The sequence below is a fragment of the Oncorhynchus nerka genome, linkage group LG16, assembly GCF_034236695.1.
Source record: "Oncorhynchus nerka isolate Pitt River linkage group LG16, Oner_Uvic_2.0, whole genome shotgun sequence".
NCBI classification, from domain to species: Eukaryota; Metazoa; Chordata; class Actinopteri; order Salmoniformes; family Salmonidae; genus Oncorhynchus; species Oncorhynchus nerka.
Window position 1 is genome coordinate 31,172,544 of NC_088411.1, and position 22,915 is coordinate 31,195,458.

The 22,915-nt window shown below is 46.2% G+C and overlaps 1 protein-coding gene across 3 annotated transcripts in view; it reads right to left on the bottom strand.

Moving 5' to 3' along the window:
- LOC115144388 (mitogen-activated protein kinase kinase kinase 4-like) overlaps positions 1-22,915 on the bottom strand; it is a 101,220-nt gene that overhangs the window by 23,838 nt on the left and 54,467 nt on the right. For 2 of the 3 annotated variants that reach the window (XM_029685397.2, XM_029685399.2), the window contains exons 6-18: positions 18,321-18,584; positions 17,883-18,035; positions 11,419-11,576; positions 11,148-11,264; positions 9,471-9,570; positions 9,098-9,181; positions 8,587-8,871; positions 8,173-8,322; positions 7,352-7,513; positions 6,355-6,567; positions 6,181-6,259; positions 5,817-5,910; positions 530-673 (exon numbers count right to left, since the gene is read on the bottom strand). In XM_029685397.2, coding sequence (XP_029541257.2) covers positions 530-673; positions 5,817-5,910; positions 6,181-6,259; positions 6,355-6,567; positions 7,352-7,513; positions 8,173-8,322; positions 8,587-8,871; positions 9,098-9,181; positions 9,471-9,570; positions 11,148-11,264; positions 11,419-11,576; positions 17,883-18,035; positions 18,321-18,584 — 2,003 coding nt within the window. The remainder of the gene's footprint in view (positions 1-529; positions 674-5,816; positions 5,911-6,180; positions 6,260-6,354; positions 6,568-7,351; positions 7,514-8,172; positions 8,323-8,586; positions 8,872-9,097; positions 9,182-9,470; positions 9,571-11,147; positions 11,265-11,418; positions 11,577-17,882; positions 18,036-18,320; positions 18,585-22,915) is intronic. The other variant, XM_029685398.2, reaches the window with a different exon arrangement.

The following is a 22,915-nucleotide window of genomic DNA, read 5'->3' on the forward strand; positions in this document are numbered from 1 at the left end:
ACAAAAGTGTGGATTAAGGTCTCTCCACATCCGTAGACTGCATTCAGAGTTAGGTAACACATTTGAGCGAAGTATCCCTTTAAAGGATGGCCCTTATAAAAAAAAGTGTAGTTTTCATATTGTGTTAAATAGCAGTCTTTTCAAATCAATGCAGATTTCTGTCATAGGCAAAACAAAATGGCCAAAGCCAATACATCTGGATGAGCATGCAGAACATGCTACTCAAGGTTCGCTCCAAATAGAGACGGCATGACAGGGGTGCAGGGTAAACCACAGGGAGCATGACCACCTGAACCTCCGGTGGAATATTTTGGAAGTGGGATATGGGATATCAGCCTGCTGCTGGGGTGCCCTGGGTTGACAGTGGGTGGTCCTTACAGAGAACCCGGTTGGAGGATTCCCCGCTTGCTTATTCCCTCATGATTCCGGGATCCTACAAACAGGATTTCTGGGAAAACCTGGGCACATTCGCAAAACCCTGGTAGTACTTGGTAAGTACTGAAACTTAGGGGGGGGGGGTTGGGGCTACCTGACGTCATTGGGGGTGGACCCAGGTGCTTTGGATGGGCAGTGTTCCCCGGGGGCAGGGCCTGGGGCCTGAGGGGCGGGGACTGGGCGGGGGCCGGTAGGTAGACACAGCTGGGTCCGTAGGTCGCAGGGGAGACTCCTAGAGCTGTGGTGGTGACAAAAACACACTGAGGATCTCTGGGAAGCGCCTTGGAGATGAGGGTTTGTGTCAGATACAGGGGCACTCATTCTCAACACAAATGCACGCACACACACACACAAGCAATCACACACTCACTCTGTGTAATACCCTTTCTAGCGAATAGGAATGAGCATTTGACATTTTTTTAACTGTACGAATAGTCGCAGGATTTCTTTTCTTCAAGTTCTCAAATACTAAAAAAAAATATATATTTTTAGAACACAAGGCCCGCACTGGAAAGAAATGTGCTTCCTATGCCAACAGTGCAAGACAATGCCTAATTTAGCATAACCATTACAGATAACTAATTGCTAAATTGCACCATATACAGTGCCTTCAGAAAGTATTCACACCCCTTAACTTTTTCCACATTTTGTTGTGTTACAAATTGGGATAAAAATTGATTTAATTCTTCTTTACAATCCACAAAACATTTTATTTAACTAGGCAAGTCAGTTAGGAACAAATCCTTATTTTCAATGAAGGCCGATTGTGCGCCGCCTTATGGGACTACCGATCGCAGCCGGTTGTGACACAGCCTGGGAACGAACCAGTCTGCAGTGATGCTTCTAGCACTGCATATTTACCCATTATTATTTTTTAAACTCTTCAAGTTGATAGTCATATTACTGCTAGACAGCCATTTCGAAATCTTGCCATGGATGTTCAAGCTGATTTAAGTCAAAACAAACTAGGCCACTCGGGAACATTCGATGTTGTCTTGGTAAGCAACTCCAGTGTATATTTGGCCTAGAGTTTTAGGTTATTATCCTGCTGAAAGGTGAATGTGTCTCCCAGTGTCTGCTGGAAAGCAGACAAACAGGTTTTCCTCTAGGACTTTGTGCTTAGCTCTATTACATTGCTTTTTGTCAGCCCAAAAACCTCCCTAGTCCTTGCTGATGAAGAGCATATCCATAACATGATGCAGCCACCACCATTCTTGAAAATATGAAGTGGTACTCGGTGATGGTAGATTTTCCCCAAACATAAAAAGTGCAATTTGCCACATTTTTTGCAGTATTACTTTAGCGCACTGTGCAGAGTTCCTTCTCGCTCTAGGTTAGTATTGTGGAGTAACTACAACAGTCATCCATCTTCAGTTTTCTCCTATCACAGTGATTAAACGGAGTTTGGAAGGACCCCTGTATAGTGATTGGATGTATTGATACAGCAGCCAAAGTGTAATTAATAACTTCTCCATGCTCAAAAGGGATATTCAGTGACTGCTTTTATTTTTACCCATCTACCAATAGGTGCCCTTCTTTGTGAGGCATTGGTCTTTGTGGTTGAATATGTGCTTGAAATTCACTACTCGACTATGGAACTATACATAATTGTATGTGTGGGGTACAGAGACAGGGTAATCATTCAAATCTGGTTAACCACTATAATTGCATACAGAGTTCATGCAACTTGTGTCTTAAGCAAATTTTTACTCCTGAACGTATTTAAGCTTGTAATAACAAAGGGTTTGAATACTTACTGACTCAACATTTCAGCATTAAAATGTATTATTTGGTACAAATTTCTTAAAACAAAATTTCACTGTGTGGTATTGTGTGTAGAATAGAGGCACAAAATGTGGAAAAGGTCTGGGGGTGACTAATTCAGTCAAGCAAGTGCCATTTAAGATTCAATTATTGAAACGAATATCAACTGGTTGTATCATGGAACACAATCTGCATAAACATATGAACCTGTTAATTTAGCTCTTATTTCCCGAGCCCTTATCAGGCAAGACGCCCAATTTACAGTCAAAAAACATGTAATAAAATCAATTGTGAAAAAACGTTTGCCGCTTTGAAGGGATGTGCATCTTGCGTCTGGAACAGTTATTCTCAAAGGAGTGATCATTTGAAACGGTTCTCAAATGGCGAGAATCATTTTTTTATGATGAATTACGGCAACGACATCTGTGAATTACGAGTAGGCCTGGGCTTACCGATTATCAAACAAATGTTTTTGTGTCTTTTCACTGTGGAACCTGTGTAGATTTAGGTGGTTATAGCTAGGCTAGCCAACTCTAAATGGCACCAGCAATTCACAAAGTAGCCTTAAGCGGTACAAAGGGACAATTACTCCAGAACTGCAGCTCGTTGATGGAACATATTTCCTACTTCAATCAACCAGTCCATTTTGCATTTGTTGATAAAAAACTGTTGTCATTTGGCAAGGAAAGTAGCTTGTGTCTCCCATCATTTAGAGACATTTACTTCTGTAGGCCTAACGGGAGCTTGTGTATCCCATCATTTAGAGACATTTACTTCTGTAGGCCTAACGGGAGCTTGTGTATCCCATCATTTATAGACATTTACTTCTGTAGGCCTAACGGGAGCTTGTGTATCCCATCATTTATAGACATTTACTTCTGTAGGCCTAACGGGAGCTTGTGTATCCCATCATTTATAGACATTTACTTCTGTAGGCCTAACGGGAGCTTGTGTATCCCATCATTTATAGACATTTACTTCAGTAGGCCTAACGGGAGCTTGTGTATCCCATCATTTATAGACATTTACTTCTGTAGGCCTAACGGGAGCTTGTGTATCCCATCATTTATAGACATTTACTTCAGTAGGCCTAACGGGAGCTTGTGTATCCCATCATTTAGATATGTTTTTAATAGACATTTATTTCAGTAGGCCTAACGGGAGCTTGTGTATCCCATCATTTAGAGACATTTACTTCTGTAGGCCTAACGGGAGCTTGTGTATCCCATCATTTATAGACATTTACTTCTGTAGGCCTAACGGGAGCTTGTGTATCCCATCATTTATAGACATTTATTTCTGTAGGCCTAACGGGAGCTTGTGTATCCCATCATTTATAGACATTTATTCCTGTAGGCCTAACGGGAGCTTGTGTATCCCATCATTTATAGACATTTACTTCTGTAGGCCTAACGGGAGCTTGTGTATCCCATCATTTATAGACATTTATTTCTGTAGGCCTAACGGGAGCTTGTGTATCCCATCATTTAGAGACATTTATTTCTGTAGGCCTAACGGGAGCTTGTGTATCCCATCATTTATAGACATTTATTTCAGTAGGCCTAACGGGAGCGTGTGTGTGCACTCAGCATGCATGTGTATAGAGAGTGGACAGAACGCAATTGAGTGAAAGAAAGAGGGAGAAAAGGGACTATAGGGAGAAGAACGGTATGATGCTTGGCTTGGTATCTTTTTTGTTGTGCCCCTTCAAATGCACATTTACAAATGGAACACAAAGCAAATTAACGTGGTCTTCAAGAATAAATCTATTTTTGGGGGGTTTCACTTCACTTCACTTGCCCTTTCAAGCAGCCACAAAGCACGTTCCACCAAATAGTTTTACAGTATTTGAAAAAAATGACATCTCTGGTTGAAGATCAAGCTTTGACATCTGTTCAAGCACTTGAGTCCTCAATTACTCATGTCCATCCCTACTAGCCAAATGTGTTACAAGTTACACATAACACACACATTTAAAAGCCATCAATTACTGTACAAGAGCAGAGAACATGAGGAATATTAGAACATGCAGGAAAACATACTGTACATACATTACACACATTATAAAACAACATTATAATAAGTGGTACAGTGGGGCAAAAAGTATTTAGTCAGCCAATTGTGCAAGTTCTCCCACTTAAGATGAGGCCTGTAATTTTCATAGTAGGTACACTTCAACTATGACAGACAAAATGAGAAAAAAAAATCCAGAAAATCACATTGTAGGATTTTTAATGAATTTAAGAGGCTCCTCTGTCCTCCACTCATTACCTGTATTAATGGCACCTGTATTAAAGACACCTGTCCACAACCTCAAACAGTCACACTCCAAACTCCACTATGGCCAAGACCAAAGAGCTGTCAAAGGACACCAGAAACAAAATTGTAGACCTGCACCAGGCTGGGAAGACTGAATCTGCAATAGTAAGCAGCTTGGTTTGAAGAAATCAACTGTGGGAGCATTTATTAGGAAATGGAAGACATACAAGATCACTGATAATCTCCCTCGATCTGGGGCTCCACGCAAGATCTCACCCCGTGGGGTCAAAATTATCACAAGAACGGTGAGCAAAAATCCCAGAACCACACGGGGGGACCTAGTGAATGACCTGCAGAGAGCTGGGACCAAAGTAACAAAGCCTACCATCAGTAACACCCTACGCCGCCAGGGACTCAAATCCTGCAGTGCCAGACGTGTCCCCCTGCTTAAGCCAGTACATGTCCAGGCCCGTCTGAAGTTTGCTAGAGAGCATTTGGATGATCCAGAAGAAGATTGGGAGAATGTCATATGGTCAGATGAAACCAAAATATAACTTTTTGGTAAAAACTCAACTCGTCGTGTTTGGAGGACAAAGAATGCTGAGTTGCATCCAAAGAACACCATACCTACTGTGAAGCATGGGGGTGGAACCATCATGCTTTGGGGCTGTTTTTCTGCAAAGGGACCAGGACGACTGATCCGTGTAAAGGAAAGAATGAATGGGGCCATGTATCGTGAGATTTTGAGTGAAAACCTCCTTTCATCAGCAAGGGCATTGAAGATGAAACGTGGCTGGGTCTTTCAGCATGACGATGATCCCAAACACACCGCCCGGGCAACGAAGGAGTGGCTCCGTAAGAAGCATTTTAAGGTCCTGGAGTGGCCTAGCCAGTCTCCAGATCTCAACCCCATAGAAAATCTTTGGAGGGAGTTGAAAGTCCGTGTTGCCCAGCAACAGCCCCAAAACATCACTGCTCTAGAAGAGATCTGCATGGAGGAATGGGCCAAAATACCAGCAACAGTGTGTGAAAACCTTGTGAAGACTTACAGAAAACGTTTGACCTCTGTCATTGCCAACAACGGGTACATAACAAAGTATTGAGAAACTGTTGTTATTGACCAAATACTTATTTTCCACCATAATTTGCAAATAAATTCATTAAAAATCCTACAATGTGATTTTCTGGATTTTTTTTTCTCGTTTTGTCTGTCATAGTTGAAGTGTACCTATGATGAAAATTACAGGCCTCATCTTTTTAAGTGGGAGAACTTGCACAATTGATGGCTGACTAAATACTTTTTTGCCCCACTGTAAATGGTTCTTAGTGCTTCACTGTAACCACGAACTTCCACCGACCTGAAGCCCTCTGCATTGGGGATGAACAGGTGGGGGTTGGGGGGGTCGCTATGGCAACGAGGGACCTTCACTGGTCGAGGACTGTTCCTGGGGGCTGAGTGGAGAACAGAGAAAGGGTCAACAAGGCCAAGCTATCCGACTAAATCCATACTTCAGTTCTATTTCTACACAGACATGTTTACCACTTAGACCCAACAGAAGCTTAAATCTAAAGCCACTTACAGAACAGTGAGTACACATTTGTTGTTATGTGCATGTGATCCATGCTTAGATTGAACCCACAACCTTGGCATTGCTAGTTTCACACTCTTACCAACTGAGCCACACAGGACCACATATTTGTTCAGATGAGCCAGGGTCTTACCTAGGTACAAGCCACTGACTGGGCTGTGAGGCTTCCCGATCACATGACCAATGCACTCATTCATCAGAGCTTGCAAATTCTGCAGAGGGAATGATTTCCATCATCACAATACCATTCCACAAAATACAAAATCAATCAATAAAGTAATCAATCAAATAAGTAGTATGGTTTTACCAGGAAGTCGTCCTCTGGTAAAGCAGAGATGAAGGCAGGTTCAATGGCTTGGAGGAAATCAAAGCCTTGAGTGGCCCAGCGGGGTCTGGTTCCCCGGCCACTTTCACACTTGGTGAGGACGTAATTCATCCACTTCCTGGCGAAGGCGATATAGCATTCCCCAATCCGCTGACGGAACTCCCCCGACATCAGACGCACCACCTCCTTGTGGTACTACGGAGAACAAAAGTATATTTAAAGGTGCTCTTCACTTGACCAGTATAACATCTACATCAGAAAAGGAGAACCACGACACTCTTCCTCGTGGTGCTACTGTGAGGAACAATATGGCAGTCTGTTGGACTCTGGTTTAGGGGTTAAACTGGTTTCGGTGTTAGACTGGTCAGCCAAAAACACAAGGAGGACCAAGCCACTCTTGCGATTACCAATTTTGGTGGCATGCTCAATAGAACGGATTGTATTTGGTTGTCTGCCTTCCTCAGTAAAGTTGACATTAGTCTAACCAGATATCTGCTGACAGTTAACCCCAGTTTACAGCTTCCCACTGTACTAACACAACCCTCCAAGACAGAACATTTATCAGTTGCAACACTGTCTAGAAAGACAGACCGCTTTACAATCATTCCCATAAACAGTTTAATTATTTTTCCATACTTTTTACAACACTAGGGTTACTGAGGAAATATTTATATTGCAGGCCTAAAGCAAGACTCCAAAGGCCGACCTAAAGTAACCCCCCACCCCCATGTGGCCACCAGTCACCTATAGTTGCATCATGGCCGACTAATATAACCAATATCGCTAGTTAGCCCACTGCTCCCCTCCACCCCTACAGCCACCATTGACACCTAACCCCTGCAGACCTCGAAGGCGAAGTTATATCCCTTGATCCTGGCTTTTCTCTAGTACTGCTGCAACCTGGCCGACATTGATATCGCTAGGTAACATCTTCATCATACTGCCCACCCCCAACGACCCAGAACCCTTGAGCTCTAACCTCGAAGGCGAAGTTGTATCCCTGGATCATGGCCTCTCTGTAGTACTGCTGCAGCGTGGCTGATTCAGATTCCTCCACCTCGGCCTCAAACTCTGACGTGAACATGAACTCCACCCGGTCAATGGCCGTGTTGATCTTTCTACAGAGCTGTAAGGCTTCGTTCTGTGTGTGTGTGGGGGGGGGGGGGTAGACGAGCGAGTGAAGAAGAGGGAATGAGAGAGCAAGAGGAAGAGATAAAGACGGAGATAGTGAGTGTGTGTGCGTGTGGGGGTCTCGACTCCCTCTCCAAGTAAAGAAGAAAGAAACCCTTTGAGGGCTGCTTCAACCACAGCCTTGCCACACAGGAAAAGCCTTATTGAGAAGAGAGGAAGCTAACAGCTTTTGAAACCAGGCCTCCAATGTGAGGAAGTATAGGAGACAACAGTCATGGGCATGACTTTTGGTTTCACAGCAGTATAAACATGACATTTGTGCAAAGTAAATGTGGTATTGGAACTGACCCTGTATTTTGCTTATTACTTCCTTGTGCTCTTATTTCTATTTCTCCTGTGTTTTAATTCTACCTTGAATTACTTGTAATGCTACACTGTTAATGATCACTGCATTGTTGGTTTAGAGCATGTATGAAATGCATTTCACTGTACTTGTGACATTAAAAAAGTGACATTTGAAGTCCTCTTGTGCACTGCACCCGGGCCCCAATAGCAGCTCAATAAACTTGGGCTTAATAGTGGATCTTCTACAGTAAATGAATTGTAATTCAGGGAAACTTAGAGCATTTAAAGTAAATGATCAGAGTGAATAAATATAGTGGATGGTACCTTGAGTTGCTCCAGGGAGCGGGCGATGAGGGGCTGGCTGGAGGTTTGCTCCCTGCTTAGGGTGAGCAGCTCGTCCATACTTTGCTGGAAGGTCTTACGCTGGGCCACAAGGTGGGCTGACTGCATCACTATCAGGAGCAGGTTCTCCACCTGAGGAGAAAGAGAGTCAGGACGGAAAGACATGGTAATTCTGTCATTAGCATCATGTGTGCTCCTCGTAAAAACATAGTACAGCAACCTTATCAAGAGGCTGAGGCACTTGGTGGTAAGCGTCTTGGTTAAGGTGTTGAGATGACAGTTGGCGGGACCAGGGTTTGAGTCCTGGTCCGGCTACCCTCCACATTCACTGCAATATCTAGCTCTTCAAAATACACAAAGGAAGTATCACTTGGATTAACTACATATCCCACCCACCTTCATGGCCCGTAGCGTGTCCACAGTCTCCATCTGAGGCACCAGTTTGACCAGCTTCCCATCCCAGTGCCACTGAACCCCGGCCTGGCCTGCCCCCCCAGGCGGGTCCCCTGCTCCATGCTTGCTCATCAGCAGGTAGGCCTCGTCCTCTGCCATCATCTCGTCGGGCTCCTTACTGCAATCCTTACCGGCTGCTGCGTTTAGAAGCTGCAGGATGAGGTCACGCTGGTGCATCAGGGCACATGGGACAAACACCTCCAGCTCCTCCAGCCCTGGGATCTGGACCTGCAGACAGACACAGACCGGTTAGCTTGTTCATCCATCAAAGAGGAAGGAAAATTCAGGTAGCAAACAAATTCCAATTGAATTGAAAACGCAATGAAGAACATTGGAGTTGGAATTTCACTTTAGTTCCTGAATGGATATTGACCATGGGTTGAATACATGGGGAGGAAAGAGAAGAAAAATAGCACGGAGGGTGATAAGGAACTAAATGTGTCATTTGAAGCACCTTGACATAATTTCTCTCCTTGAGGGCCTCCAGGAGGCATGGCACCCCACTGGTAATGCTGAAATCAGCAGCAATCTCCAGGTCCTGCAGAGAGAAAGAGGGGCCCAGAGAGAAGGGAGGGGGGCAAAGAGAGATAGAGGGGCACAGATATAGGAGAGAGAGAAAGAGAGAGAGAGAGAGATCAGAGCACTCTGAACACCCAATTCTTTTATTTTGATACTTCCTATATTCAACCTGGGAAGTCACATTGAGATGGACATCTATTTTTCAAATGAGCCCTGACCAAGAAGCTACATACATTTAGTAACTTACAAAATACAATATTTCCCAAATAAAAATGAACAGGAGGCAAACTGGGGGCAGCGTCTCTCACCTTACGGAGCATTTTGGCAAATCCCAGAGCTTTGGATGCCCTCTCTCTAGCCTCGTGGAACAGCTCCTTAAGTGACCGGCTCGTCTCAATTACCGACCGGCTAGAACGACAAAAAAAACTGCTTAACATGAGCCTCTTACAGCAAGATTACCTTATTTTCCCAACAGCGGGAATTTAATTGAAAAACACATTCTGGTGCAGTCGGAAAGTATTCAAACCCCTAGACTTTCTCCTCGTTGTCACGTTACGGCTTTATTCTAAAATTAATTCAATAAAAACGTTAAATCCTCAAACTTCACACAATACCCCATAATGACATTTTTGCAAATGTAAAAATAAAAACAGAAATATCACATTTAAGTATTTAGACCCTTTGGTAGTGATTACAGCCTCGACTCTTCTTGAGTATGACGCTACAAGCTTGGCACACCTGTATTTGGGCAGTTTCTCACATTCTTCTCTGCAGATCCTCTCAAGCTCTGTCAGGTTGGATGGGGAGCATTGCTGCACAGCTTTTTTCAAGTCTCTCCAGAGATGGGTTCGTCCAGGCTCTGGCTGGGCCACTCAAAGACATTCAGCGACTACTTGTCCCGAAGCCACTCCTGCATTGTCTTGGCTGTGTGCTTAGGGTCATTGTCCTGTTGGAAGGTGAACCTACTCCCCAGTCTGAGGTCCTGAGTGCTCTGGAGCAGGTTTTCATCAAAGCTCTCTGTACCTTTCTCCGTTCATCTTTCCCTCAATCCTAGTCTCCCAGTGCCTGCCGCTGAAAAACATTCCCACAGCATGATGCTACCACCACGCATTACCGTATGGATCGTGCCAGGTTTCCTCCAGGCGTGACGCTTGGCATTCAAGCCAAAGATTTCAATCTTGGTTTTGTCAGACCAGATCATCTTGTTTCTCGTGGTCTGAGTCTTTAGGTGCCTTTTGGCAAACACCAAGTGGGCTGTCAAGTGCCTTTTACTGAGGAGTGGCTTCTGTCTGGCCACTCTACCATAAAGGCCTGATTGGTGGAGTGCTGCAGAGATGGTTGTTTTTCTGTAATGTTCTCCCATCTCCACAGAGGAACTCTGTCAGAGTGACCATTGGGTTCTTGGTCATGTCTCTCCCAATTGCTCAGTTTGCCTGGGCGGCCAGTTCTAGGAAGAGTCTTGGTGGTTCCAAACAACTTCTATTTAAGAATGATGGAGGCCACTGTGTTCTTGGAGATCCTCAATGCTGCAGACATTTTTTCGTTACCCTTTCCCAGATCTGTGCCTCGACACAATCCTGTCTCGGAGCCCCACGGACAATTCCTTTGACCTCATGGCTTAGTTTTTGTTCTGACATGCACTGTCAACTGTGGGATGTTATATAGACAGGTGTGTGCCTTTCCAAATCATGTCCAATCAATTGAATTTAACAAGGATCCTCCAATCAAGTTGTAGAAATGTCAAGGATGATCAATGGAAACAGGATGCACCGGAGCTCAATTTCAAGTATCATAGCAAAGGGTCTGAATACTTAAGTAAATAAGGGTATGTTATTTATTTTCAATAAATTCACAAAAAAAAAATCTAAAAACCTGTTTTTCTTTGTCATTAAAGGGTATTGTGTAACGTAACTAAATGTGGAAAAAGTCCAGGGGTCTGAATACTTTCCGAATGCACTGTATGTGAAACATAAAACAAGACACACCGGATCTCATCTGAGACTGTACTGTCGTCGGCACTTTCCCAGAATTCATCACCACTCTTCTGCAGGCCCGTGTCCAGGAAGTCCCCTGTGGACTTGAGCAGCATCCCAGCAATGTCACTGTGAGAGAGAAGAGGAAGGGAATATTTAGCTAAGTGGCGCTAACTAAATACAATGTGGAAGAGGGAGTGAGTTGGATGCTCCCAAGGAGAATAGACGCTTAAAATTAGATGGAGAAACAATGAATCAATGAACAAAAAAATCAAACACTTACCAGAAGAGTTTCCCAGACTGAGCCTCCCCTCGTCTGATGTAGGGAGTGATGACCTTCGAGAAGTTCCACTCCTCCTCTAGAAGGTTCTTCAGGCTGTGTGAGGCCTGGGGAAGCTGCTGCAGCATCTGGATCCAGCTGTGCATGTAGTCAAAGTACACCTGCAGACAGAGAGATATCTCTACTGATTAAACAGGTAGGTGTGCAGCAGGGTTTTCATTAGCCGGTAACAGCAGGATTTTGACTGATAAAAAAAAAATGAATAGCCGATAAATAAAATTGCCGCCAGCCAGTCGATGTAAATGCATTTGTCCGGTCATGCTTATCGGTGTATAGGTTCATTTACAACATTTAGTGGAATTAAATTGGCCAGTGTATTTTCATGAGTTATTATGGGTCTTATTTATCATACGAGCACAGCATACAGATATGGAGCCTAGAATGAGCGGAAACATCTGTCAGACAGCAGGAGAGCTGTTGCTACAGTTACGTGAATCATGCTTTTATAAGCCCAATCTTTACGCAACCATTTTAAATGCAAGCACCTGTTAATTTTTGGGGGATGTCCACGATTAAAGAGCTACTATTTTTATTTCTCAACTGGTAATTGAAGCACACTTCCCATTAACCATTCAAGTGCGTAGGCAACGGAAGGCAAGCTTCAGTTGGTTTGCAATCCAAGCTTTTAACTTCCTATTATGAGGCATGTTTCACCTTTCTTCAAAGTAGCCTAACAAAAATACAACTAAAGACTTACATATGCCATTGAAACAAGTAGCCTCTCTCTCAGTAGAAACCATTACACTCAACGGAACGACTTGATTAGTGTAGTGTCAACAACGCAGACACTGCCAGCTAGCCTACATAGTCAACAACGCAGCCTCTGCCAGCTAGCCTACTTCAGCAGTACTGTATCATTTTAATCATTTTAGTCAATAAGATTCTTGCTACGTAAGCTTAACTTTCTGAACACTCGAGACAGTGTAGTCCACTTGTCATTCCAATCTCCTTTGTATTAGCGTAGCCTCTTGTGTAGCCTGTCAACTATGTGTCTGTCTATCCCTGTTCTCTCCTCTCTGCACAGACCATACAAACGCTCCACACCGCGTGGCCGCGGCCACCCTAATCTGGTGGTCCCAGCGCGCACGACCCACGTGGAGTTCCAGGTCTCCGGTAGCCTCTGGAACTGCCGATCTGCGGCCAACAAGGCAGAGTTCATCTCAGCCTATGCCTCCCTCCAGTCCCTCGACTTCTTGGCACTGACGGAAACATGGATCACCACAGACAACACTGCTACTCCTACTGCTCTCTCTTCGTCTGCCCACGTGTTCTCGCACACCCCGAGAGCTTCTGGTCAGCGGGGTGGTGGCACCGGGATCCTCATCTCTCCCAAGTGGTCATTCTCTCTTTCTCCCCTTACCCATCTGTCTATCGCCTCCTTTGAATTCCATGCTGTCACAGTTACCAGCCCTTTCAAGCTTAACATCCTTATCATTTATCGCCCTCCAGGTTCCCTCGGAGAGTTCATCAATGAGCTTGATGCCTTGATAAGCTCCTTTCCTGAGGACGGCTCACCTCTCACAGTTCTGGGCGACTTTAACCTCCCCACGTCTACCTTTGACTCATTCCTCTCTGCCTCCTTCTTTCCACTCCTCTCCTCTTTTGACCTCACCCTCTCACCTTCCCCCCTACTCACAAGGCAGGAAATACGCTCGACCTCATCTTTACTAGATGCTGTTCTTCCACTAACCTCATTGCAACTCCCCTCCAAGTCTCCGACCACTACCTTGTATCCTTCTCCCTCTCGCTCTCATCCAACACTTCCCACACTGCCCCTACTCGGATGGTATCGCGCCGTCCCAACCTTCGCTCTCTCTCCCCCGCTACTCTCTCCTCTTCCATCCTATCATCTCTTCCCTCTGCTCAAACCTTCTCCAACCTATCTCCTGATTCTGCCTCCTCAACCCTCCTCTCCTCCCTTTCTGCATCCTTTGACTCTCTATGTCCCCTATCCTCCAGGCCGGCTCGGTCCTCCCCTCCCGCTCCGTGGCTCGACGACTCATTGCGAGCTCACAGAACAGGGCTCCGGGCAGCCGAGCGGAAATGGAGGAAAACTCGCCTCCCTGCGGACCTGACATCCTTTCACTCCCTCCTCTCTACATTTTCCTCTTCTCTCTCTGCTGCTAAAGCCACTTTCTACCACTCTAAATTCCAAGCATCTGCCTCTAACCCTAGGAAGCTCTTTGCAACCTTCTCCTCCCTCCTGAATCCTCCTCCCCCTCCCTCCCCCTCCTCCTCTCTGCAGATGACTTCGTCAACCATTTTGAAAAGAAGGTCGACGACATCCGATCCTCGTTTGCTAAGTCAAACGACACCGCTGGTTCTGCTCACACTGCCCTACCCTGTGCTCTGACCTCTTTCTCCCCCTCTCTCCAGATGAAATCTCGCGTCTTGTGACGGCCGGCCGCCCAACAACCTGCCCGCTTGACCCTATCCCCTCCTCTCTTCTCCAGACCATTTCCGGAGACCTTCTCCCTTACCTCACCTCGCTCATCAACTCATCCCTGACCGCTGGCTACGTCCCTTCCGTCTTCAAGAGAGCGAGAGTTGCACCCCTTCTGAAAAAACCTACACTCGATCCCTCCGATGTCAACAACTACAGACCAGTATCCCTTCTTTCTTTTCTCTCCAAAACTCTTGAACGTGCCGTCCTTGGCCAGCTCTCCCGCTATCTCTCTCAGAATGACCTTCTTGATCCAAATCAGTCAGGTTTCAAGACTAGTCATTCAACTGAGACTGCTCTTCTCTGTATCACGGAGGCGCTCCGCACTGCTAAAGCTAACTCTCTCTCCTCTGCTCTCATCCTTCTAGACCTATCGGCTGCCTTCGATACTGTGAACCATCAGATCCTCCTCTCCACCCTCTCCGAGTTGGGCATCTCCGGCGCGGCCCACGCTTGGATTGCGTCCTACCTGACAGGTCGCTCCTACCAGGTGGCGTGGCGAGAATCCGTCTCCACACCACGTGCTCTCACCACTGGTGTCCCCCAGGGCTCTGTTCTAGGCCCTCTCCTATTCTCGCTATACACCAAGTCACTTGGCTCTGTCATAACCTCACATGGTCTCTCCTATCATTGCTATGCAGACGACACACAATTAATCTTCTCCTTTCCCCCTTCTGATGATCAGGTGGCGAATCGCATCTCTGCATGTCTGGCAGACATATCAGTGTGGATGACGGATCACCACCTCAAGCTGAACCTCGGCAAGACGGAGCTGCTCTTCCTCCCGGGGAAGGACTGCCCGTTCCATGATCTCGCCATCACGGTTGACAACTCCATTGTGTCCTCCTCCCAGAGCGCTAAGAACCTTGGCGTGATCCTGGACAACACCCTGTCGTTCTCAACTAACATCAAGGCGGTGGCCCGTTCCTGTAGGTTCATGCTCTACAACATCCGCAGAGTACGACCCTGCCTCACACAGGAAGCGGCGCAGGTCCTAATCCAGGCACTCGTCATCTCCCGTCTGGATTACTGCAACTCGCTGTTGGCTGGGCTCCCTGCCTGTGCCATTAAACCCCTACAACTCATCCAGAACGCCGCAGCCCGTCTGGTGTTCAACCTTCCCAAGTTCTCTCACGTCACCCCGCTCCTCCGCTCTCTCCACTGGCTTCCAGTTGAAGCTCGCATCCGCTACAAGACCATGGTGCTTGCCTACGGAGCTGTGAGGGGAACGGCACCTCAGTACCTCCAGGCTCTGATCAGGCCCTACACCCAAACAAGGGCACTGCGTTCATCCACCTCTGGCCTGCTCGCCTCCCTACCACTGAGGAAGTACAGTTCCCGCTCAGCCCAGTCAAAACTGTTCGCTGCATTGGCCCCCCAATGGTGGAACAAACTCCCTCACGACGCCAGGACAGCGGAGTCAATCACCACCTTCCGGAGACACCTGAAACCCCACCTCTTTAAGGAATACCTAGGATAGGATAAAGTAATCCCTCTCACCCCCCCTTAAAAGATTTAGATGCACTACTGTTCCACTGGATGTCATAAGGTGAATGCACCAATTTGTAAGTCGCTCTGGATAAGAGCGTCTGCTAAATGACTTAAATGTAATGTAATGTCTCATGCTCTTTGTTTTCAAATCAACTTTCTTTCACTGTCCAGTAGCCAAAAGTCCACAATCCTAGCCATATCAGTAATACATGCCAGTTGTTGCATCTTTAGATCACCCCTCGTTCTAAATTTCAAAAATATATTTTCATCTCCGTCACATGAAACTGCTTGCATGTGCTTTGCGCTTTTGACAACGGTGTTTTGCAACTAATTGCATTAAGGAACAAACATTTGCGTGTAGCCTACTGTCGTGTGTGCATTGCTGCGCTTATAGTTAACATAAAATAGTTGATCAACATTTAAGCTTAACATTCTGATCTGTTGCATCAGCCTTAATGATTTAAAACATTTTTTGGGATGTACTGGTTGAATGAATTTGGGATCAATCACCCCACAACTGTCCCAGAGTCTGTTCGGAATAGGCAATGTATTTTTCCGCACAAAATGACAAGCTGACCAATAGAATAGGTAAACTTTCCTACTATGGGGATAGTAGATTGAAATAGACTAGTGATTTTTGCTGTCCGTTATTAGTCTTGTTTGCTGAAGAAAAGTAACTGTGGACAGTTTTCCAACATCGTTCAAGTGTGCATCAGAATTTGGTAAGGAGGATGCACACCGTTGCATGTGTTCTGTTAAGTTGAATTACCATAACATAAGTGATTTCTATCATTCTGAGCACCGTGGCTGGACGCCCTAATCAGGTTATGCATATGGGTCGGTAAAGTTCTCAAACGTCCGGTAAATTAAAATGCTGCTGGTCAAACGTCCGGTAAATTAAAATGCTGCTGGTCAAACGTCCGGTAAATTAAAATGCTGCTGGTCAAACGTCCGGTAAATTAAAATGCTGCTGGTCAAACGTCCGGTAAATTAAAATGCTGCTGGTCAAACGTCCGGTAAATTAAAATGCTGCTGGTCAAACGTCCAGCTCCACATTTTCCTAACAGAAACCTGGTGCGCATGTAGTCAAAGGGATGAATGTACAGTGATCAACCAGCAGGTAAGTGGATATGTTGCCTACTTACAGGTGTACCATGTTATTCATTGCATAGCTGCATGCAGCAGGTAGATTCCTCTCCAGTTTGAGACCGTGCCAAGTCATTTGATAAGCAAATCAAGTTCCTAAATGTATGTTCTGACAATTGCTTTGCATGGTTTTTCCACAGTATGATTGTCACCTGTCTGTGAGATCACCACCATTATCCTAACACAAATTCCTCCTATAATATATACCATCCTTCCTATGGCATTGTGTGGTATTGCGTACTATTTGTCAGCAGATGGCAGAGATACATACTGGGGAATACCTTCATCCTCATTTCTGTCATTCTGATTGTATTAGCCTCACTTCAGGGCAGGGTTGTGATATTCCTAAAGTAAAGCCTGTTTTTCTGCAGCAGCTGAGTGGTGGCAGAAGGTAGTAGACTAGACTTTGACCCGGACAGTGCTGTGGTGGTGACCCTTTTTAGAATTCAGGAACATTGTGTTTTCTTCGGCTTTTATCACCCACTACCGGCCGTCTGTCCAAGGAGACAGACCGCGAGGAAAGGAAACGCTGCAGCCTAAACTCCTGATAAGTAATCAGTGATTGACTGATGCCAATTCCTACCACACCCCTGGCTGCCATGTGCTGATTCAGCTTGGTGGTTGCTGGTTAAAGCGCTCTTACCCCAGAGATAAGCGCACACTGTTCTCAAGCAGATTTACCAGGTGCTAGTATAACCCCAAGCCTGGGTCCTGGCCAGGCACCCAGAGAGACACAAGCCACTTCCCTACAGTACGCCTGTCTAGTCTTAACCCACACACTCAGGTTGAGTAGGACGCAGCCTCTAACTTCACCCTGGTGAAAGGATGATGATGTAAAAGTTGTGCTCTGAGACTTTAGTAACCTCTGGGTAAATCTACACCCGACAGACAAGTGACCTCTAACCTCTGGGGTAATCTACACCCGACAGACAAGTGACCTCTGTAACCTCTGGGGTAATCTACACCCGACAGACAAGTGACCTCTGTAACCTCTGGGGTAATCTACACCCGACAGACAATAGTGACCTCGGTAACCTCTGGGGTAATCTACACCCGACAAAGAAGCTAAATTGTCTCTGCGCGATGGACACACTTAAATCAAAACATATCAGTGGTTTAGGGTAGTTTTCCAACACATCTACTATAGATTAGTACTCCCTAGTTTGTTTTACCACCAGCATCTGGGGAGGTCCTCTTCAAACTTGTCTATGTTATGTAGCAGTGATAATGCATTTGAGACCTTTCATAAGCATGTATGACTCACTTATCATTTTTGTGGAAAGAGGAATTTTGCAACCCTAATCCTGACTCAGTAGGTCTGTCTTACCACCAGCATTTTGTGGAGGTCCTCCTCGAATTCGTCTATGTTGGCATTGGTCTGGAGTCCCTGGGGGTCTGTTACCACCCCCCTCAGCATGTACTGGTAATACTGCTTCATCAGGAGACCACCTTTCAACACCTCCTTACATTCACGCACCAACTACAGGACAGATGGAGACAAAGGTTAGCATGGGCATCAACTGACATGTAGCCTACCTTACTGAGCCAAACCGAGCTGTACTAGGCTGGACTGGTTATGCAGCCACCACAGATGCTGAAACTGTGCTTTAAAGGACAATGTGAAAAGAACATATCTGGGCCAGCGCAGTGCGGTTCAGGTCAGCCCTACAGTGTGAATCAGGCAATAGAGATGATCACTATTCACCTCTCATATTCAGAATGAGCAAGGCAGAGTGGGAGAAACAGAGAAAGTGTGCCTGCTGACCTGTTTGATGCTGAGCAGTGATGGCTCCCCTGCAGGCCTCTGTTCCAGTCTCAGCTTAAGGCACTCGTGTATCACGTTCAGCAGGACGCGGCACAGGACCAGGAAGGCAGGTCGGAATGAGGGCAGGTCCATGTCCAACAGCTCCTCCCAGGAAACTTGGTCCGCCCCAAGCTCCGGGCCCCCGGGAGTGCTGCAGGAGGACAGGTGGCGGGACAGCTCCGGTAGGTAGTCACTGTACAGCATGGGGTCTGGGAAGTCCGTGAACTACAGAAACAGACATGTTAGCATGTCTAAACTAAAGCGTGAGAGGGACAGCTCCAGTAGGTAGTCACTGTACAGCATGGGGTCTGGGAAGTCAGTGAACTAGAGAAAGACACAGACATGTTAGCATGTCTAAACTAAAGCGTGAGAGGGACAGCTCCAGTAGGTAGTCACTGTACAGCATGGGGTCTGGGAAGTCAGTGAACTAGAGAAACAGACATGTTAGCATGTCTAAACTAAAGCGTGAGAGGGACAGCTCCAGTAGGTAGTCACTGTACAGCATGGGGTCTGGGAAGTCAGTGAACTAGAGAAAGACACAGACATGTTAGCATGTCTAAACAAAAGCGTGAGAGGGACAGCTCCAGTAGGTAGTCACTGTACAGCATGGGGTCTGGGAAGTCAGTGAACTAGAGAAACAGACATGTTAGCATGTCTAAACTAAAGCGTGAGAGGGACAGCTCCAGTAGGTAGTCACTGTACAGCATGGGGTCTGGGAAGTCAGTGAACTAGAGAAAGACACAGACATGTTAGCATGTCTAAACTAAAGCGTGAGAGGGACAGCTCCAGTAGGTAGTCACTGTACAGCATGGGGTCTGGGAAGTCAGTGAACTAGAGAAAGACACAGACATGTTAGCATGTCTAAACTAAAGCGTGAGAGGGACAGCTCCAGTAGGTAGTCACTGTACAGCATGGGGTCTGGGAAGTCAGTGAACTAGAGAAACAGACATGTTAGCATGTCTAAACTAAAGCGTGAGAGGGACAGCTCCAGTAGGTAGTCACTGTACAGCATGGGGTCTGGGAAGTCAGTGAACTAGAGAAACAGACATGTTAGCATGTCTAAACTAAAGCGTGAGAGGGACAGCTCCAGTAGGTAGTCACTGTACAGCATGGGGTCTGGGAAGTCAGTGAACTAGAGAAACAGACATGTTAGCATGTCTAAACTAAAGCGTGAGAGGGACAGCTCCAGTAGGTAGTCACTGTACAGCATGGGGTCTGGGAAGTCAGTGAACTAGAGAGACACAGACATGTTAGCATGTCTAAACTAAAGCGTGAGAGGGACAGCTCCAGTAGGTAGTCACTGTACAGCATGGGGTCTGGGAAGTCAGTGAACTAGAGAAACAGACATGTTAGCATGTCTAAACTAAAGCGTGAGAGGGACAGCTCCAGTAGGTAGTCACTGTACAGCATGGGGTCTGGGAAGTCAGTGAACTAGAGAAACAGACATGTTAGCATGTCTAAACTAAAGCGTGAGAGGGACAGCTCCAGTAGGTAGTCACTGTACAGCATGGGGTCTGGGAAGTCAGTGAACTAGAGAAAGACACAGACATGTTAGCATGTCTAAACTAAAGCGTGAGAGGGACAGCTCCAGTAGGTAGTCACTGTACAGCATGGGGTCTGGGAAGTCAGTGAACTAGAGAAACAGACATGTTAGCATGTCTAAACTAAAGCGTGAGAGGGACAGCTCCAGTAGGTAGTCACTGTACAGCATGAGGTCTGGGAAGTCAGTGAACTAGAGAAACAGACATGTTAGCATGTCTAAACTAAAGCGTGAGAGGGACAGCTCCAGTAGGTAGTCACTGTACAGCATGGGGTCTGGGAAGTCAGTGAACTAGAGAAACAGACATGTTAGCATGTCTAAACTAAAGCGTGAGAGGGACAGCTCCAGTAGGTAGTCACTGTACAGCATGGGGTCTGGGAAGTCAGTGAACTAGAGAAACAGACATGTTAGCATGTCTAAACTAAAGCGTGAGAGGGACAGCTCCAGTAGGTAGTCACTGTACAGCATGGGGTCTGGGAAGTCAGTGAACTAGAGAAAGACACAGACATGTTAGCATGTCTAAACTAAAGCGTGAGAGGGACAGCTCCAGTAGGTAGTCACTGTACAGCATGGGGTCTGGGAAGTCAGTGAACTAGAGAAACAGACATGTTAGCATGTCTAAACTAAAGCGTGAGAGGGACAGCTCCAGTAGGTAGTCACTGTACAGCATGGGGTCTGGGAAGTCAGTGAACTAGAGAAACAGACATGTTAGCATGTCTAAACTAAAGCGTGAGAGGGACAGCTCCAGTAGGTAGTCACTGTACAGCATGGGGTCTGGGAAGTCAGTGAACTAGAGAGACACAGACATGTTAGCATGTCTAAACTAAAGCGTGAGAGGGACAGCTCCAGTAGGTAGTCACTGTACAGCATGGGGTCTGGGAAGTCAGTGAACTAGAGAAACAGACATGTTAGCATGTCTAAACTAAAGCGTGAGAGGGACAGCTCCAGTAGGTAGTCACTGTACAGCATGGGGTCTGGGAAGTCAGTGAACTAGAGAAACAGACATGTTAGCATGTCTAAACTAAAGCGTGAGAGGGACAGCTCCAGTAGGTAGTCACTGTACAGCATGGGGTCTGGGAAGTCAGTGAACTAGAGAAACAGACATGTTAGCATGTCTAAACTAAAGCGTGAGAGGGACAGCTCCAGTAGGTAGTCACTGTACAGCATGGGGTCTGGGAAGTCAGTGAACTAGAGAAAGACACAGACATGTTAGCATGTCTAAACTAAAGCGTGAGAGGGACAGCTCCAGTAGGTAGTCACTGTACAGCATGGGGTCTGGGAAGTCAGTGAACTAGAGAAACAGACATGTTAGCATGTCTAAACTAAAGCGTGAGAGGGACAGCTCAGTAGGTAGTCACTGTACAGCATGGGGTCTGGGAAGTCAGTGAACTAGAGAAACAGACATGTTAGCATGTCTAAACTAAAGCGTGAGAGGGACAGCTCCAGTAGGTAGTCACTGTACAGCATGGGGTCTGGGAAGTCAGTGAACTAGAGAAAGACACAGACATGTTAGCATGTCTAAACTAAAGCGTGAGAGGGACAGCTCCAGTAGGTAGTCACTGTACAGCATGGGGTCTGGGAAGTCAGTGAACTAGAGAAACAGACATGTTAGCATGTCTAAACTAAAGCGTGAGAGGGACAGCTCCAGTAGGTAGTCACTGTACAGCATGGGGTCTGGGAAGTCAGTGAACTAGAGAAACAGACATGTTAGCATGTCTAAACTAAAGCGTGAGAGGGACAGCTCCAGTAGGTAGTCACTGTACAGCATGGGGTCTGGGAAGTCAGTGAACTAGAGAAACAGACATGTTAGCATGTCTAAACTAAAGCGTGAGAGGGACAGCTCCAGTAGGTAGTCACTGTACAGCATGGGGTCTGGGAAGTCAGTGAACTAGAGAAACAGACATGTTAGCATGTCTAAACTAAAGCGTGAGAGGGACAGCTCCAGTAGGTAGTCACTGTACAGCATGGGGTCTGGGAAGTCAGTGAACTAGAGAAAGACACATGTTAGCATGTCTAAACTAAAGCGTGAGAGGGACAGCTCCAGTAGGTAGTCACTGTACAGCATGGGGTCTGGGAAGTCAGTGAACTAGAGAAACAGACATGTTAGCATGTCTAAACTAAAGCGTGAGAGGGACAGCTCCAGTAGGTAGTCACTGTACAGCATGGGGTCTGGGAAGTCAGTGAACTAGAGAAACAGACATGTTAGCATGTCTAAACTAAAGCGTGAGAGGGACAGCTCCAGTAGGTAGTCACTGTACAGCATGGGGTCTGGGAAGTCAGTGAACTAGAGAAACAGACATGTTAGCATGTCTAAACTAAAGCGTGAGAGGGACAGCTCAGTAGGTAGTCACTGTACAGCATGGGGTCTGGGAAGTCAGTGAACTAGAGAAAGACACAGACATGTTAGCATGTCTAAACTAAAGCGTGAGAGGGACAGCTCCAGTAGGTAGTCACTGTACAGCATGGGGTCTGGGAAGTCAGTGAACTAGAGAAAGACAGACATGTTAGCATGTCTAAACTAAAGCGTGAGAGGGACAGCTCCAGTAGGTAGTCACTGTACAGCATGGGGTCTGGGAAGTCAGTGAACTAGAGAAACAGACATGTTAGCATGTCTAAACTAAAGCGTGAGAGGGACAGCTCCAGTAGGTAGTCACTGTACAGCATGGGGTCTGGGAAGTCAGTGAACTAGAGAAACAGACATGTTAGCATGTCTAAACTAAAGCGTGAGAGGGACAGCTCCAGTAGGTAGTCACTGTACAGCATGGGGTCTGGGAAGTCAGTGAACTAGAGAAACAGACATGTTAGCATGTCTAAACTAAAGCGTGAGAGGGACAGCTCCAGTAGGTAGTCACTGTACAGCATGGGGTCTGGGAAGTCAGTGAACTAGAGAAAGAACAGACATGTTAGCATGTCTAAACTAAAGCGTGAGAGGGACAGCTCCAGTAGGTAGTCACTGTACAGCATGGGGTCTGGGAAGTCAGTGAACTAGAGAAACAGACATGTTAGCATGTCTAAA